This window comes from Pan troglodytes, chromosome 16 (assembly GCF_028858775.2).
Source record: "Pan troglodytes isolate AG18354 chromosome 16, NHGRI_mPanTro3-v2.0_pri, whole genome shotgun sequence".
Classification (NCBI taxonomy): Eukaryota; Metazoa; Chordata; class Mammalia; order Primates; family Hominidae; genus Pan; species Pan troglodytes.
The window spans coordinates 65,431,455-65,447,607 of record NC_072414.2 but is presented as its reverse complement, the minus strand read 5'-3'; the positions used below and the strand labels follow the sequence as shown (position 1 = coordinate 65,447,607).

General features: G+C 35.9%; 1 protein-coding gene across 2 annotated transcripts in view; it reads right to left on the bottom strand.

The window, feature by feature from the left end:
• Window positions 1–16,153, bottom strand: part of REC114 (REC114 meiotic recombination protein) — a 110,395-nt gene that overhangs the window by 71,451 nt on the left and 22,791 nt on the right. For both annotated transcript variants that reach the window (XM_001175167.8, XM_024349283.3), the window contains exon 2: window positions 8,234–8,323. In XM_001175167.8, coding sequence (XP_001175167.1) covers window positions 8,234–8,323 — 90 coding nt within the window. The remainder of the gene's footprint in view (window positions 1–8,233; window positions 8,324–16,153) is intronic.

Here is a 16,153-nt window from a genome sequence, read left to right as displayed (position 1 = left end):
CACCATTATATGAGGTAGCTGCAATAGTCAAATTCATAGAAACTGAAAGTAGAATGGTGGTTACCAAGGGCTTGGGGGAAAAATAATGGGCAGTTGTTTAATGGGTACAGAGTTTTCGTTTTGCAAGATGAAGAGTTCTGGAGATAGATGGTGCTGATGGTGGCACAACGATAGGAATGTACTTAATGTCAATGACATGTACACTTAAAAATGGTTAAGATAGGCCAGGCGCAGTGGCTCATGCCTGTAATCCCAGCACTTTGGGAGGCCGAGGTGGGCGGATCGCAAGGTCAGGAGTTTGAGACCAGCCTGACCAACATGGTGAAACCCCATCTCTACTAAAAATACAAAAATTAGCCTGGCGTGGTGGTGTGCAGCTGTAATTCCAGCTACTCAGGAGGCTGAGGTAGGAGAATTGCTTGAACCTGGGAGGCAGAGGTTGTGGTGAGCCGAGACTGTTCCACTGCACTCCAGCCTAGGCAACAGAGTGAGACTCCGCCTCAAAAAAAAAAAAAAAAAGGGAGCTAAGATGGTAAATTTTATGTTACATGTATTTACCACAATTAGGAAAAAAAAATGTGAAACCCAAAACGGCCAAGGGAGAATCTATTCAAACTCTCAAGACTAGCAAGGGAAAGTCAGTTGAGCCCAAGTCCAAGGTAAACTGAGGATGGGGTCAAGATATCTCAGCCTTCTTGCTATATTAACCCTTTGACATAAATGACAATAGAACAGTCTAGTGGTATGTCTCCATGGAGCCCTCTGGCAGTGATGTCCCCAGTTGAATGCAGGTGCTATATGAACAAGCAAGATGGAAATCTGTAGTATTACTAGATACCATGCATGCAGTTTAATCTGAAGCATTAAGTTCCCATGGATCTCACAGGGAGTGGCAATCAAAGACCTATGATGGTTAAGGGAAATTAAATTTAAATAACTTCCCAGGACCAAGCAGAAAGCCCAAAACCATGTTGACGTGTTTTGAGTTTTACATAAACATACCACACACATGAAGCTGCTACTAGGCTGTTACTACTTTTTGGAGGGGTTTTATGGATGCAGCTTCCACACAACTTTGAAAATATAAATATATGATATTTAGATTCATGCCAGTGATTGAATAACTGTACTAAGACAGAAATGGCTAAAACTGTCTATGGCTGTCCTGTCTCTACCTTTTATGAAAAAAGTTCTAAGGCCAGATGCGGTGGCCTGTAATCCCAGCACTTTGGGAGGCCGAGGTGGGTGGATCACCTGAGGTCAGGAGTTCGAGACCAGCCTGGCCAACATGGTGAAACCCCATCTCCACTAAAAATACAAAAGTTAGCTGGGCGTGGTGGTGGGCACCTGTAATCCCAGCTACTCAGAAGACTAAGGCAGGAGAATCGCTTGAACCCAGGAGGCGGAGGTTGCAGTGAGCTGAGATCATACCACTGCATCCCAGCCTGGGCGAAAGAGTGAGACTCCATCTCAAAAAAAAGTTCTAAAAATGTATCATGACCCAGATTAGTATGAAAGGAGAGGGTGTGTAAATGTAATACCAACATAAAATTACACGTGTTATAAATGCGTTATAATCCAAATGTGTTTGCTCTTCTATGTGTTGCTTTCTGTGGAGGCCAAGAAAGATTATGAATAAATGGCATGAACTGATGAAAATTATTCTGTAATTTAGGGGGCAAAATATATTTTAAATGTGTATTCTTATTTTTATCACACTTACATATGTACATAATTTTAAAAATCAAATATTTCTACAATAAAGGTTGATTCAGTAATTGAAAAATTTTATTATAAAATTTAAAAATTTTAAATAAATTTGTTTATTTAAATAATTTATTTATTATTAAGCCAGGGTGACAGAACGAAACTCCATTTCAAAAAAATAAAAATAAAAAAAATTAGCAAAAGACCTGAATAAGCATTTTCCACAAATGACATAAATGGCCAACAGGTATAAGAAAAAGTGTTCAATATTACTAATCATCAGGGAAATGCAAATTAATACCACAATGACATTATTCCCTCATACTTCTTAGGATGGCTACTATTAAAGAGACAGAAGACAAGAAGTATTGGTGAGGATATGGAGAAAAAGCAATCCTTGTACAATGTTGGTGGTAATGTAAATTGGTATAGCCATTTTGGGAAATAGTATGGAGTTTCCTCAAAAAATTATAAATAGAATTACCATATGATCCAGCAATCCCACTTCCAGGTATATACCCAAAGGAAATGAAATTAGTATTTTGAAGAGGTATCTGTACTCCACATTCACTGCAGCATTATTAACAACAGTCGAGATACAGAAATAACCTAAGGGTCCATCAGTGGATAAGTGGATAAAAAATTGTTATGCATATAGGTACATATACACACACGAATATTATTCAGCCTTAAAAAAGAAGGCATCCTACCATTTTCAACAACATGGATGAACCTGGAATACATTATGCTAAGTGAAATAAGCCAGACACACACAAAAATTACATGATCTCACTTATATATGAGATCTAAAATAGTAAAATTCATAGAAGCAGAGAATAGAATAGTGGTTACTAGGGGTGGGCCAGGGAAGGTAGAGGAAATGAGATGTTGGTCAAAGGGTATGAAGCTTTAGTTATATAGGATGAATAAATTCTAGAGATCTAATGTACAGCATAAATATAGATAATAGCACTATATTGTATATTTGAAATCTGCTAGAATAGATCTTAAATATTCTCACCATACATATATAAAATGGTAATTGTGAGGTAATGATATGTTAATTAGTTTGACTACAGTCATTGTTTTACAATGTATATCAAAACATTACATTGTATACCTTAATTATATGTATATTAATATATATAATTTTTATTTAAAAATAGATAAATACCAGAAGCTCAAAGGGAAAAAACAAGTCCCTTAGCAAACTAGGAATAGAAGGGAACTTCCTTGGTTTTATGAATTGGATCTACAAAAAAAACCTACAGCTAACATTATATTTAATGGTGAAAAGACTAAATGCTTTCCCCCTAAGATGGGGAAACAAGGCAAGGACATCAACTCTCACCATTGCTATTCAACATTGAAAAGGACATCCTAGCCAGCATAATCTGTGGGAAGCGGGTGAGGCAGGCAGGGAGAGTATACAAGATTGAAAGGAAGAATGTAAAACATCTTTATTTACAGAACACAGACCATGTATGTAGAAAACCCTAAAGAATTTACAAAAAAGCTGCAGAACTAATGAGTTCAGCAAGATCATCACAGGATACAAGGTCAATATTTAAAAATCAATTATGTTTCTAAACATCAGCAACAAACTATTATATATTGAAATTTTAAAATCCTACCTACAAGAACATAAAAAATATGAAATATTTGTGGATAAATTTAGCAAAGTATGTGCAAGACCTGTATTATGAAAACTACAAAACATTGATGAGAGAAATCAATAAATGGAGAGTTTTAAATATGCTCACTAGTTAGAAGATGGTAAAAGAAATCAATTCTTCTCAAATTGATTTATAGATTCAAATCAGTCCCATCACAATCCCAGCAAGCTTTTTTGTAGGAAATGTCATTCTAAAATTTATATGGAAATGCAAATGACCTATAATAGTCAAAACAACTTTGAAAAAGAACACAGTTGGAAGAATTAAACTACCTGATTTCAAAAATTACAACAAAGCAGAAGACAGTGTGTTATTGGAGTAAGGATAGACATATAGATCAACAGAACAAAAAAGAGTCCAGAAATAGACTAACACATACTTACTTAGCAAATTAATTTTAAACAATGATACCCAGGTAATTCAATGAGGGAAAGCTAGTCTTTTCAATTAATGGTACTAAAATAATTGATATCCACGTGCAAAAAATAAACCCAAATTCTTTTTTTTTTTTTTTTGAGACAGAGTCTCACTCTGTCACCGAGGCTGGAGTGCAGTGGCACCGTGTCGGCTCACTGCAACCTCTGTCTCCTGGGTTCAAGCAATTGTCCCACCTCAGCCTCCCGAGTCGCTGGGATTACAGGTGCCCACCACCACACCAGGCTAGTTTTTATATTTTTAGTAGAGATGGGGTTTCACCATGTTGGCCAGGCTGGTCTCGAACTCCTGATCTCAAGTGATCCACCCACCTTGGCCTCACAAAGTGCTGGGATTACAGGCGTGAGCCACCACGCCCGGCCAATAAACCCAAATTCTTAACTGTCACCATATATTAAAATTAATTCAATGGTTCCAGAAGTAAATTGCCTAAGATCCATGATTACATTCCATAATATAGTAATTTTTATCAATACCACATTGCTTTAATTGTGGGAAAGAAGGACCACTACATGAAATAAAAATAAAAAATATTAATACTAAAAAAATTCATAATGAACTAGAGGCCTAAATATAAGAGCTGAAAGCATAAAGCTTCTAGAAGAAAACATTTTTAAAAATCTTTGCAGCCAGGCACAGTGACTCATGCCTATAATCCCAACACTTTGGGAAGCTGAGGTGAGAGGATCGCCTGAGTCCAGGAGTTTGAGAGCAGCCTAGGCAACATAGTGAGATCCTGTCTCTACAAAAACTATAACAAATTAGCCAGGCATGGTGGTGTATGCCTACAGTCCCAGCTACTCAGGAGGCTGAGATGGGAGGACTACTTGAGCCTGGGAGGTCAAGGCTGCAGTGAGCTATGATCACACCACTGTACTCCAGCCTAGGTAACAGGGCAAGATCCTGACTCAAAAAAAATGACTTTGCAATCTTGGCATAGGTAAAAATTTCCTAAGTAGTATACAAAAAGGATAAACCATAAGAGAAAAAAATATTGAACTTCAAAATTTTTAACTTCTGCTCTTCAAAAGACACAAAGAAATGAAAAGGTAAGCTATAAACTGGTAGAAATATTTGAAGAACACATTTCTGATAAAAGAGCTGTAACCAGAGTAAGAATTTTTAAATTCGAATATAAGAAGGCAAACAACTCAATGGTTAAAAGACACGAACAGACACTTCACCAATGAGACATACAAATGGCAAATACGTGAAAAGATGCTCAACAGTATTAGTCACTAAAGAAATGCAAATTAAAACCACCATGAGATAATACTACACACTTATTAGGATAGATAAGTTAAAAAGACTGACAATACCAAGTGTTGGTGAGGATGTGGAATATGTGGAACCCTCATACGTTGCTTATGAGAATGCAACTTTGGAAAACAGTTTTGCAGTTTCCTATAAAGTTAAACACAGACACACCATATGACTCAGCGGTTCTTCTCTTGGACATTTAACGATGAAAAATGAAAACATGCCCAAAGGCTCATATACAAATATTCAGTAGTGTTATTCATAACAGCTGAAAAAATGAAAACCACCCCAATGTCTATCAAAAGTTGAATGGATAAGCAAAATAGGTTTACCTATGCAATGGAATATTCTTCATTAATGAAAAGGAATAAACTACTGATAACATGGAACAACAGAGATGAATCTCAAATTATACTGAATGGAAGAAGCCCAACTGAAAAGACTACATATCATATGATTCCATTACATGAATTCTAGAAAAGGCAAAACTACAGTGAGGTAATGCATATGTTAATTAGCTAGATTTAGTCATTTTACAATGTATATATACTTCAAAATAATGTACACAGTAAATATATACAATTTTATCTGTCAATTAAAGATATATATAAACAAAAATTATTTTTAAAAAGGCAAAATTAGAGTGACAGCAGATCAATGGTTTCTAGGTGCTGAGGGTGGGCAGAGAAGCTCACTGCAAAGAGGCACAAGGAAATTGGGTTAATTGAAATGTTCTGTATCATGATTGTGGCGATGGTTACATGACTATATAGATTTATTAAAACATCAAATTGAACACTTAAAGTCAGTGAATTTTATGTAAATTATACCTCAATAAAAGTGATTTTTAAAAATAATTTTAAAAAAGATTAAACAAATTACAATATTCAAGTTATATATGTATAGTCATATGTCACTTAACAATGGGGATATGTTCTAAGAAATGTGTCATTAGGTGATCTTGTCATTGTGTGACTATCATAGAGTACACTTATGCAAACCTCGATGGTACAGCCTACTACATATGTGGGTCACGTGGGATAGCCTATTGCTCCTAGGCTACAAACCTGTAAAGCATGTTACTGTACTGAACCCTGTAGGCAACCGTAACACTAACACAATGCTAAATATGTGTATATCTAAGCATAGAGAAGGTACAGTAAACATTACACCTGTATAGGGCACTTACCATGAATGTAGCTTGCAAGGTGAAAATTGCTCTGGGTGAGTGAGTGGTGAATGAATGTGATGGCCTAGGACATTACTGTACATTACTGTAGACTTTATAAACACTGTACACTCAGTTAACTATCCTAATTAAGTGTGTATTGTTATCTCATGGTGGTTTTAATTTGCATTTCCTTAATGACTATTTTTTATAAATAAATTTATTTTAAAAAGTATCTTTCTTCAATCACAAATTAACCTTAGCTTACTGTAACATTTTTACATTATAAACTTCAAAAAAATTTTAAAAAACATTTGGACTGTTTTACAATAACTTAAAACATATACAATATTTTTTCTAGTTTTATATTTTTAAAATCATTGTATTTTAAAAACCTTTTGTTAAAAACTAAGACACAAACATGCACATTAGCCTATGCCTACAAGGGCCAGTATCATCAAGACATCACAGGTGATAGGAATTTTTCAGCCCCCTTATAATCTAATGGGATCACTATCATATCTGTGGTCCTCTCTTGACTAATATGTTGTGATGAGACACATGACTGTATATGCAACATGCACCAAATTGCAGAGTTATCCTTACATTTCTCAGTAGTGGGTATCTTGGAATTTGATAACTTGGTTGTGTGACTACAGTGCAAAAATCATTCTATGTGTGATACAAAGAAATTTCTATCCATTTGTTCATAATAGTCACCACTGGGGCAAAAAGATGGAACAGAGACACAGTATGGGGTGGTCTCCTATGCCCGAGGAAGCCAAACTGCATTAATGTCACCATTCAGCAAAGACCCATGATATTGGCAGGGAGAACTAACTGTGCACTAGGTATTCTTCAGGTCTACCATTTGCAACACTCATTAGCAGCTGAAGAAACCTTTATCTCTTGCAACTGATGCAGACCCTGACAGTAGCAGATAAAGCAAAATAGTACAACGCATGCTGCAGTTTTAAAAGTCACGAGGAATACAAAGATGACTTTGCAGGTCATCTCACGTTCAATGAGAAGGCTAAAATATGAATCATCACAACATACACATGTGAGATCCTACCATATTAAGATAGAACATGTAAGTGATCCAAAAAGAATTAATGTCTTTTAAATGTATTTGACCTATTTGCTTATTGCTGTTTTTCCCCCACTAGAATGATGATATCCCATAATGAAAGGGATTTCTGTCTTCACTGTTCACTGCTATATCCCTAGCATCCCCTAAAATGCCTAGCATATACAATTACTCAATAAATATTTGTTAAATTATGCCCATGTAGATAGTAAATATTTGTTGTATGAATTTATGTCAATGTAGACCCCATTCACAGCTAAATGATATAATAACTTTCCATTATATGTTCGTTTCTTGTACAATTCCTTTGATTGTAAGTTACCAATTTTTTTTTTCATTTGGTTTCTATGTACCAAATAAAACCTAAACTTTCAACCAAGTTGATTCTTATTTTCTTTACATATTTCTTCATTCCAAAATTTCCTAAAGTGTACATATATTCAGAATAAAGAACACATGTATCACCATAAAATTAGAGTTTTATAGAGGACGCTATCAATTAACAATAACACCTTTTTGTTTTCTTTATTTCTGCAAATCTATCCCTCTGCATATGCTGTTTTCCCTATCTGGAAAACCCTCCACACTTGTCTTTCTTAACAAGCCTATCTTAACTCAATCTCCCTTACTACAGAATCCTTTATCATACTGGTTAATTTCAATCTTTTGATCCACTCCGACTCCCAACAAAATCCTAAACCCCTTTAGGGCAGGCAATATTCAGTACGTTTCTGTATTTCCCACTGTTATGGCACACTTGATAAATGCACATTTGATAAATGTGTTGACCTTGATGAATTACAGTGAGACTGAAGAAGCTTGAGGATACAAAAATTCACGTAAAGCTAAGAAGACAAAGATGTATTTCCATATTAAACTACTATGCATAAAACCTACCAGTAGTGTCTGTCCTTGGAAAATGAAGAAATGACCTGATATAACTATGGTGAGAACAAGATATCCAGATTCTTCATTGGAATCAAAAACCTTGAAAGGGAGAAGGAGAAAAATATGTAAAAGATAATACATTTCTATAACTGATAAACTTACAATACTGATGACCAAGTGTTTTCTCATATTGATCTTTCTACTCCGAGCATTCTCTTTGCTTTTCCATTCATTTAATCTGTAACCCTTCCCTTACAACTTTAAGCTTCTCCATATATATAGGCTAACAGCCAGACTTTTAAAAAATAAAATTAAAAGCCAATATTTTGAAACAGAAAGAATATCAGATTAAGAATCATGAGTTGTGGGTCCTGAGCCAACCACTTTTTAGTTACATTTTAATAAATAATTTATTCTCTCTGAGCCTCAGTATTCTTTCTGTAAAATGGAGATAGCACCTTACAGAGTTGCTGTAAGACTTCACAGTCCCAATTTCTTCAGCCATGTAATCCATTTTTCTTTTCTTTTTTGTTTTTTGTTTTGAGACAGAGTTTCACTCTTGTTGCCCAGGCTGGAGTGCAATGGTGTGATCTCGGCTCACAGCAACCTCTGCCTCCTGTGTTCAAGCGATTCTCCTGCCTCAGCCTCGCGAGTAGCTGGGATTACAGGCATGCGCCACCATGCCCGGTTAATTTTTGTATTTTTAGTGGAGATGGGGTTTCACCATGTTCGTCAGGCTGGTCTCGAATTCCTGACCTCAAGTATCTGCCCACCTCAGCCTCCCAAAGTGCTGGGATTACAGGCATGAGCCATCGCACCCGGCCCTCCATTTTTCATAACCCCTTAACATCTGGTGCTTTCCTTTGGATGAGCTCTAGTTTGTCAGTGTCACTCTTAAAATATGGTGCCATAAACTTACCATAATCTGCTTGGTGTAGTCTGATTATTTCCCATTACTTGCAATACTGTTGCCTATAATCACATTAACTTTTTGAGAGGGTAGTACACTGAAGAGTTTGATCTTAAATCAATATAACCTCCTGACACTTCATTACCTATGTTGGTAAATCATACTTCCCTTTATTCATCTTGAACCTAAACATAAAACCTTGGATTAGCCCCATTATATTTTATCTTGTTAGATTTGATCTATAGTTCCAACCTATCGAGATGTAGTGAGGAACCGAAGAAATTAAATCAAAATGTCAGGGAAGGACATGACTGATAGATACATTAGAATGGGATCTGGGTCTTAAGTGACTATACTATATAGGTGGCTTTCATATCCTTAATAAATACCGTAAGGTAAACATCCTTACATAAACAATAAGATGTTATAGACTCATCTTAATGCCCAAAGTTCAAAATAATTAACACATACCTAATTCAACTTAGATATGTTTTTATGAGGTTACTGCATTCTACTAACAATGCTCTTATAGTTTCATATGTGGGGTTTGGAGTTTTAATGCGGGGTTTGGAGTTTTAATGCTATAGTTAAATCCAAGGTTTCTACTGTGTTTTCTCTAATTCATTTTAAATTCCAAACTTAAAAAGTGAATAACATTTTAGATATCAAAGGGGATACAATAAGACCTGCACTAATTCCTTCAGTGGTTGTAATTCTCCCTCTTTCCCAGTATTTGGAACTTGGTCAGTGGCACAACACTCTTCCTGTCACAGTGTAAATGAATTATCCTGTGTGTTTTAATGACTAGTTAGAACCAGAAGCATAGCTAGGAGTCAAGTACAGCTTTCACAACTACAGTCTGGTCAATGAATTCTTTGGAAGGCAATGTGTTAACATGATAGTTTAATGTTTTGTTTTAAGAAATGTAACATATATACCAAAAAGCATCCGAAATATAAGTGTACAGCTCAATGAACGATGACAAAGCAAACACATCACCCAGATGAAGAAATAGAACATTACCAGATTTCCAGAAAGTCCTCTAGTGTTTGCTGTCTTAAAATCATTATCTGCTTCTTTTTCCCTTAAAATAATCTCCCATCCTGACTTCTAACACTATACTTTAGTTTTAATTATATGAGTGGAATCATAAAGAATTATTTGACATTTGGCTCCATCAATGTTGTTGCATGTGTACTCATTTTCATGATTCTTGAATACATTCTATGATGATACCACCCTTTTTTTGTTTGTTTGTTTTTTTGCTGATGGGTATTTTTTCCAGTTTAGGTTCACGACAAATAATACTGTTAGGAACATTCTTACATATGTCTCTTGTTGGACAGAAACACTCACTATAAAGATTTCTATTTTTCCCAAATTATTTTTTTTTTCAAATCATAGCCAACAACTTCCAGGAGAGCCCCAGTTTAGACTACTCTCTTGCCCTCCAAATTGCTACATTTAATCACCCAATCAACATCTCCATGTAAAGGTTTAATAGTTATCTCAAAATTAACAGCCCCTAACTTGAACTCCTAACCTTCTCATTCATTATTTACAAAGTACCTACCCTGTGCTAGGCTGTTGTAGACATTTGACATCACAATATTTTCACCTCAGAAAATAATTTTCTTCTTTTTCAGGTTTCTATATACAACACTGAAGAAATTAATTCTTTCCTTCCATTTCTTTGGCTAAACCATGGAATCATTCTTGACTCCTTTTCTCACACTCATATCCAATCCATCAGCAAATCCTTCATGTCTATCTTCAAAATATCCATAATTCAACCACTTCTTATAGGTCTTGTCTAAATTATCATTCTCTGTAGTTGGATTATTATAATAATCTCCTAACTGGCTTTTCCATTTCTGTTCTTGCTTCCCTTCTCCAACACGGGAGTTTATTCTCGATACAGTAGCCAGAGTGATCCTTTAAAAATATAAGTCAGATCATGTCATTTCCAGCTTACAGCCCTGCAATAGCTCCCTATCTCATTCAGAAGCTCCTGCAACGCACTCCACGGTCTAGGCCCTCCACTGCCTCTCTGCTCTTGTCCTCTAGCACCCACCTACTGTGCACTCTCATCAGCCACACTAGCCTCCTTCCTGCTCCCTGAACCCACTAGGCACACTGATTATTATAAACCTCAGGGCTTCTACAATTGCTGTTCTATCTGAAATTCTCTTCTCCTAGATACCACATGACTCACTCCATCTTCAAACCTTGGCTTAAATATCGTGTTTTCAGGTAAAACTTTTCCTAACCATCCATCTGAAAACTCCCCCATGTTACCTAAACCACAGTACTCCTATTCCCTTCTCCAGCTTTATTTTTATCCATAGCTCTTACCACTTTGTTATATTTACTTGTTACTAGTCTTCCCTGAGCAGAAATTAAGCTCCATGAAGATAGAGATTTTTTTTCCCCGTTTTGGACACTGTTATATTCAAATGCCTAGGATAGTACCTGGCACACAATAGACACCCAATATTTTGTTGGATGGTTAAGTAAATAAGAACTTTTAAATGAAGGCACCATATTAAGATGCAAAATTTTCAAAGGAAATAAAGATGTCTTCAGAAAGAATTCATCACCAGCAGATCTGCACTGAAAGAAATGTGAAAGGAAGTCCTTCAGGAAGACAGAAAATGATGTCAGATAAAAACTAAGATCTCCACAAAAGAATGAAGAGTGCTGGAAATAGTAATTACATGGGCAAATACATAAAAATTTTACCTAAATATCTTTAAAAGATAACTGATAAATGAGATTATATTGATAAACAATATTCAATTTATCCAAACGAAAGGCAAGATCAAAATTAAAAGGGAACAAAGAACAGAAGGGAAAATTATAAAACAGATAGCAAGATAACAGACTTAAACCCAACCCTATCAATAATCATATTAAATATAATAGTACATTTAAATGTAAACACCTCAATTAAAGGCAGAGGTTGTCAGATTGGATAAAAAAGACAAAACAAGCTATATGCTGCCTACAAGAAATGCACTTTAAATATAAAAACAAACAGGTTAAAAACAAAAGGATAGAAAAAATATATACCAAGCTAATGCTAGTCAAAAGAAAGCTGGAGTAAGGCCAGGCACAGTGGCTCACTCCTACAATCTCAGCACAGGCTTGCCCTGGCTAACACAGTGAAACCCCATCTCTACTAAAAATACAAAAAATTAGCTGGGCATGGTGGTGGGCACCTGTAGTCCCAGCTACTCGGGAGGCTGAGGCAGAAGCATGGCGTGAACCCGGGAGGTGGAGCTTGCAGTGAGCCAAGATCGCGCCACTGCACTCCAGCCTGGGCAACGGAGGGAGACGGAGTCTTAAAAAAAAAAAAAAAAAGAGTCTAAGGCTTGCCTAAGGCCAGGAATTTGAGATCAGCCTGGGCAACACGGCAAGACTCGATCTCTACAGAAAATTTAAAAATTAGCCAGGCACAGTGGTACATGCCTGTAGTCCCAGCTGCTTGGGAGGCTGAAGCAGAAGGATCACTTGAGCTCAGGAGTTCAAGGCTGCTGTAAGCTATGATTGCACCACTGCACTCTGCACACTGCACCCAGAGGCCTGGGTAACAGAGTGAGACTCTTTCACTAAAAAGATAAAAATAAAAAATAAAAACTGGAGTGGTTTTATTAATATTAGACAAGAATATCAAAAGGTTACAAAGAAGGTCATTTCAAATAATAAAAGGGTCAATTAATCAAGAAAGATAATCATCCCAAACATGTATTCCTCCAATACAGAGCTTAAAAATACACGAAGCAGTAAGTGATAGAACTGTAAGGGGAAATAGACAAGTTCACAATTACAGTCAGATTTTAATACCCCTCTCTCAATAACTGATAGAAAAAGCACATAGCAAATCACCAAGTATATAGCAGACTTGAGCAACTGTCAACCAACATGATTGATCGACATTTATTGAACACTCCATCTAACACCAACACAAAACACATTCTTCTCAAGTATACACAGAGCATTCACAAAGACTATATTCTAAGCCACAGAGCAAGTTCTGGTTGATTTAAGAGAATGTTACCTGAGCACAGATGCATTAAATTAGAAATCAAAAACAGGTCTCTGAAAAAAACCCCAAATATTCTTATTTACTCATGGGTAAATAAGAAATTAAAAGGGAAATCAGAAATATTGTGAACTCAAAGTTATTCACCATGTTAACATATTAAAAAAGAAAAACCATATGATCACCTCAATATGAGAGAATGCAGAAAAAACATTTGACAAAATCCAACATCTATTCCTGATTTTAAAACTCAGCAAACCAGGAATAGAAGTAACTTCCTCAAGCTGATAAAGGGCATCTATAAAAAAAAAAAAAAAAACAAAAAAAACAAAAAACTACAGTTAACTTCATACTGAAAGCTTTCTCCCTAAGATAAGAAACAAGACAAGATGTCCACTTTCACCACTTCTATTCAACATTGTTACCGCAAGTTCTTACCACTGTAATCAGACAGGAAAAAGAATGAAAAAGCATCCAGATTGGAAAGAAGTAAAACTCTTTATTCACAGACAACATGATCATCTATGTAGAAAATGCAGTTGATTTTACTAGAATAAGTGAATTTTAGAAAGGTTACAGAATAGAAGATCAATAAATAAAAACCAATTGTATTTACATACACTAATGAAGAACTAGAACCTGAAATTTTAAAAGCATCAAAATTTACAACATCAAAAATATAAAATACTAAGGGATAAATATGACAAAAGAAGACCAGCACATTGAAAATTGAGAGAAATTTAAGAACACTTAAATATATGGAGAGAAATATTTTGTTCACAGATAGGAAGATTTAATATTATTAAAATGCTGTAATAGGCAGAACAACGGTCCCCCTAAAGATGTCTATGTCCTAATACCTGGAACCTGTAATATGTTATCTTATATAGCAAAGGGATTTTGCATATGTGATTAAGTTAAAATATCTTGAGCTGGAGAGACAGCCCTGAATTATCCAGGTGAACCTATTGTAATCAGAAGCATCCTTACAAGGGAAAGAGGGAGGCAGAAAGAGTCAGAAGGAATGTGATTGCTGGCATTGAGGATGGAAGGTGGGTAACAAACTAAGGAATGCAGGCAACCTCTACGTGTTAGAGAAGGCCAGGAAAAAAAAAAAAAAAAAAAAGATTCTTGAGCCTCCAGAAGGAATGCAGTCCTCCTGACACCTTGATTTTAGCTCAATAAACCCATTTCAAATTTCTGACCTCTAGAACTATAAGCTAATGTTTGCGTTGTTTTAAGCCACTAAGTTTATAGCTTGTTACAGCAGCACTAAGAAATTAGTACAGACGCTAATTCTCCAAGTTGATCTATCCAATCCCAATCAAAATTCCAAATTTTTCAAGAAATGCAAGAGTCCAAAGAGACTATATGCCAAGCATTTAAGTCAGTGAGTTAACAATAGCAAAGTATCCACTATGTACTGATCCCTCTTATAATATGGAGAAGAAAAAAGACATAGAAAGTCTCTGAACTTGAACTTCATTAATTCATTCAACAAATATATGATTGCAGTATCACTGAACAAAACACAGATCCTCATCCTAATGGAGCAAGTGTGAAATGGTGATGCAGAGCAAGAGTACAGACAATAAACAACAAATATAATTAGCGACATACCAAAGGTGGGATGTTAGGAGCAGTACACTGCAGGTGCTGGCAATAAAGCAATGCTTGGTCTGTAGAGAATTTATAAACAATTAAAAAGCTGACTAAAATCAGTTTATTACCACCATGTGCCAGTAATTCTAATCAATGTCAGTGATAAAAATACTCCTTCCTGAAAAAAAATTTTGTTGGTCTAAGTTCCAAATAATTACTGCAGTTACTGCTGAGTTTAAATAATATATATGTAAGCTTCAAAATATCAGATTTGTTATTTATTCTTAAATTGTTGTCTACATATAAGTTCATTGGGGAAACTCCCAGTTACAGCTAACCCCCATCCATGCAAACTTAGGCACATAAACTTGTTTCAAAAGCAGTGCACCAGGCTTTGTTAAACCTGAAGGCTGCTTAACATGAAGTTCTTAATCCAACCCTTTCTTAGGATGCAGTTGGCTTTTCCATCCCTGTGGTACTACATTCTTGTGCATTTAAATGATAGATTCAAAATAAAACAAAGATAGCACAGTGATTGTAAAGACCAAGAAACAACTTGAGGCACTCCAATTCTGTCATTTTTATGGGACTTTTTGGTATTTGTCTAAAATTTAAAACACTGTTGCAAGTGTAAATAGCAAGATGTAACTTATTTAATAAGTGCACATTTTAGTTCACAAAATATTTTACTAAATTTGAACAATATCTCTAACATTGAAATTTATTCTCTTCAAATTAAGTTTTTTGAAACTAAAGAACATTAAGAGGGGATAAAACATATCAGCAATTTTATTAATAGTTGCGTAAATTGTACCTCTTGGAAATGCTTAGGTTTTTGTTGTTGTTGTTGTTTTCCTTCCCCCAGAGGGAGTCTTGCTCTGTCACCCAGGCTAGAGTGCAATGGCACCATCTTGGCTCACTGCAACCTCTGCCTCCCAGGTTCAAGTGATTCTCCTGCCTCAGCCTCCTGAGTAGCTAGGATTACAGGTGCATACCACCACACTTGGCTAATTTTTTGTATTTTTGGTAGAGATGGGGTTTCACCATGTTGGCCAGGCTGGTCTCAAACTCCTGACCTCGTGATCCACCTGCCTCGGACTCCCAAAGTGCTGGGATTACAGGCATGTGCCACCGAACCCAGCTGGGAAATGCTTAGTTTTACTTAAAAAAACTTCACTTATTAGGTAATGAACAATTACATAAAATATCAGTCTGTAACTGCAGGATCCAAGTTCAAACAGTTAACTAGATATAAAAACAATTGGTGGCCGGGTGCGGTGGCTCATGCCTGTAATCCCAGCACTTTGGGAGGCCGAGGTGGGCAGATCATGAGGTCAGGAGATTGAGACCAGCCTGACCAACCGGTGAAACC